The sequence below is a fragment of the Pterocles gutturalis genome, unplaced genomic scaffold, assembly GCF_000699245.1.
Source record: "Pterocles gutturalis isolate BGI_N339 unplaced genomic scaffold, ASM69924v1 scaffold21683, whole genome shotgun sequence".
Lineage (NCBI taxonomy): Eukaryota > Metazoa > Chordata > Aves > Pterocliformes > Pteroclidae > Pterocles > Pterocles gutturalis.
Genome location: NW_010123610.1, coordinates 742 through 3,902, shown reverse-complemented (window position 1 = coordinate 3,902; position 3,161 = coordinate 742). Strand labels below are relative to the sequence as shown.

Here is a 3,161-nt window from a genome sequence, read left to right as displayed (position 1 = left end):
CATGCCCAGCCACGGCAGCTCCCACACCTCTGGCGTGGAGAGCGGGGGGAAGGACCGGCTGGAGGAGGACTCCCAGGATGATGGTGAGACATCGGCTGAGCTTCCAGCTCGGGTCTCACCAGGTCATTGGGGTTGGAGGGTGCTCTTGAGGTGCCCATCAATGAGTTGTCCCACCTCACCTGCAGAAATCGAGATGCTGGTGGATGACCCCCGGGAGCTGGAGCAGGCTGGCGAGATGGAGGTGAGCCCCGACATGTGCGTCTACATCACAGAGGACATGCTGCTGTCACGCAAGTTCAACGGGCACTCGGGTAAGGCAGCGGCCGCTTTTATTTCCAATTCCCATGTACAAGTCACACCTTTGATGTTCGACAGAGCGGGATTAGCCCCAGGGGTTGTTCAGCCTGGAGAAGAGAAGGCTCCGGGGAAACCTTCCAGCACCTCCCAGTGCTGAAAGGGGGCTACAGGAGAGATGGGGGGGCTCTGGATCAGGGGGTGCAGGGACAGGACGAGGGGGAACGGTTTGAAGCTGAAAGAGGGGAGATGGAGATGAGATGTGAGGAAGAAATGTTTTCCTGTGCGGGGGGTGAGGCAGTGGCCCAGGTTGCCCAGAGCAGCTGTGGATGCCCCATCCCTGGAGGGGTTCAAGGCCAGGCTGGATGAGGCTTTGGGCAACCTGGGCTGGTGGGAGGTGTCCCTGCCCAGGGCAGGGGGTGGCACTGGATGGGCTTTAAGGTCCCCTCCAACCCAAACCATCCTGTGATTCTATGATTTGGGACGCTGGGAAAAGCCGTTCGCCCAGTGGCTTGAAGGAGAGATGGGGTGAATTTGGTGAAGCTATAAAAAGAAGGGGTTGCCCAGGAAAGGTGCAGGTTTTACTCAGAGCGGGACTGATGCTCTGTGCAGCCACCCCACAGCACAGGGTTGTGTCCCCAGACACGCAGGGTTATTTGGAGAGACCAGGGGATGATGGCAGAAGCTGCCCATGGGCAACTGACATAATTTCAGCGATGTTCTCCATTGCTGGCCCCAGCTCTCATTTTTATGACAACCCCTTGCTTGTTCCCATGAGCACGTGTGCTGATACCAGATGTGTGAGTCCAAATTCTCCGGAGCTGTGCCAGCACCCAGAGAGTCGCCATGCTGGGTGCTACTGGGAGGTCTGCAGGTTGCCAGGCTCCCTGGGGATCCTGTTGGGTGCAAATTTGGGATGTTCTGTAGGTCATACCAGCTGCAAACAGAGCCATTGGGGCCCCATCGAGCTGAAGGTGTCTCAAGGCAAGCCCCCAAGGGCAGTGGGCACAGATCCCAAGAGAGCTGAGAAGCCTGAAAATAACCTTCGCGCCCTCCTCTTCCTCTCTCCTCCACGCAGGGCTTATCGTGAAAGAGATCAGCTCCTCCACCTCCAGCTCCTCGGAGACGGTGGTGAAGCTCCGAGGCCAGAGCACCGACTCCTTACCCCAGGTACATGGCGCTGGTGGGGCTTTGGAGAACCCCAAATTCCCGTTGGCACCAGGGTTTTGGGTTTCTTCATCCCCGACGGGTCCTGAGCCCTATCTCTACTCTTCTCAGACAACGTGCAGAAAACCGAAGACGTCAACGGACCGACACAGCCTGAGCTTGGATGACATCCGGCTCTACCAGAAGGACTTCTTGCAGTTGGCCAACCTCTGCCAGGACACGGCGCAGAGCTACACCTTCGGCTGCGCCCACGGGCTGGACGAGGAAGGGCTCTACTGCAACGGCTGCTTGGCCCAGCAGTGCATCAACATCCAGGAGACCTTCCCCGTCAAGAGAACCAGCAAATACTTCTCCTTGGATCTCACCCACGACGAAGTCCCCGAGTTTGTCGTCTGAGCTCCGTGGGGGTGGCAGGACCGGCTTGCCCCAGCATCTTTTCTCCTCCGGATGAGTTGATGCAAGACATAAGTTGGCTTATTTCGACTGGGAGAAGCACGACTCGTTTGCTGGAGCAGAAGCCAACCTGTCTTTTCTCACGGTGGCTTCTTCTCCTCCTTGTCCCCATCCTCAGCGCTGCCGGTGGCTCCGGCAGTGGCTTGGTGGCAACTGAAACCGGAGAGAAAATGCCAAACTTGTGTTTCAAATCAAGCCAAAGAAATGTAAATACCCTAAAGGCCAGTATGGGGAGGGAGGATTCAGCAATAACCAGCCAGGATCTCCGGGCACGGGCGATGTGCCGTGGGAGGAAGGCACGGCCAGCAACTGCTGGGGCGCGGCGTCAACCCAGTTCTTCCAAAAAACACGTGCTGGAGGTCAGGCCAGGGCGGTCCCAGCGAGCTGGGAGCTCTTGGAGCCATTTGCAGCTTGGTTTTTTTTTCCTTTTCTTTTTTTTTTTTTTTTTGAGGGGAAAAAACCCCAAAACCAAAAAAAAAAAAAACCCACCCAAGAAAATAAAAGCAGAGGAGAATGGAAAGGAATAGGTCACCTGTAAGGATATTGCAATAATGCATCCCAAACTTGGAATATAGAGACGTTACATATATAAATATATCGAGGTATGTATGTTTATATATGTCTGGATCTTACAGACCCGTTTGCGTTTTACTTCTGCTCCAAAACCACCTTTTATACAGAGGATCTGCCTCTCTTCTTTAAGGAACCCTATAAACAATCCTATTTTTTTTCTAAGCCCTAAGGTGAGAAAACAGACTTTGCTCTCGAGAAGAATACGTCCGCAACCGCGGCGTCAGCGTGGCTCTTCCCGGCGCAGCCTCCGGTGTATTTTCACAAGGCTTTTCCTGCGTCTTTTTTAAGTCTCTTACAGTTGGAATCGTTCTGCTAAAGGATGATGGATGATAAAAAAAACCCAAGGGCGGCTTCTCCACGTGTCTGAGAGAAGCCAACCCGCCCAGGTGGAATATCGACCATCGGTCCCAGAGGGCGAAGCATCCCAGCAGCTCCTGTTCCCAGCACGATGCCTTTATAGTCGCTGTTTTTTAATTACAGTTTAGCGATTAACAGCCAAAGTTTTGCCATATTTTGATATACCACCTTTTTTTTTTTAAACAGGAAACTTTTCTTAAAAAAGAAAAAAAATATTCTTTTATAAATAAGCACAATCTTATTTTTCTAAGAAATGTTGGGGGGAGGGAACCGAGAAAGGGGGAACTGGTACCAAAAGAAAAGAAGCGTAGCTATAG

The 3,161-nt window shown here is 53.1% G+C and overlaps 1 protein-coding gene across 1 annotated transcript in view; it reads left to right on the top strand.

The window, feature by feature from the left end:
* The window catches only part of FRMD6 (FERM domain containing 6), a gene marked incomplete at its 5' end in the record, with an annotated part of 4,682 nt that extends 2,825 nt beyond the window's left edge, over positions 1 to 1,857 (top strand). Inside the window, 4 exons of the mRNA XM_010077976.1 lie at positions 10 to 83; positions 186 to 311; positions 1,373 to 1,464; positions 1,573 to 1,857. Of these exons, the coding sequence (XP_010076278.1) occupies positions 10 to 83; positions 186 to 311; positions 1,373 to 1,464; positions 1,573 to 1,857 (577 nt within the window). The remainder of the gene's footprint in view (positions 1 to 9; positions 84 to 185; positions 312 to 1,372; positions 1,465 to 1,572) is intronic.
* Between the last annotated feature and the right edge of the window lie 1,304 nt (positions 1,858 to 3,161).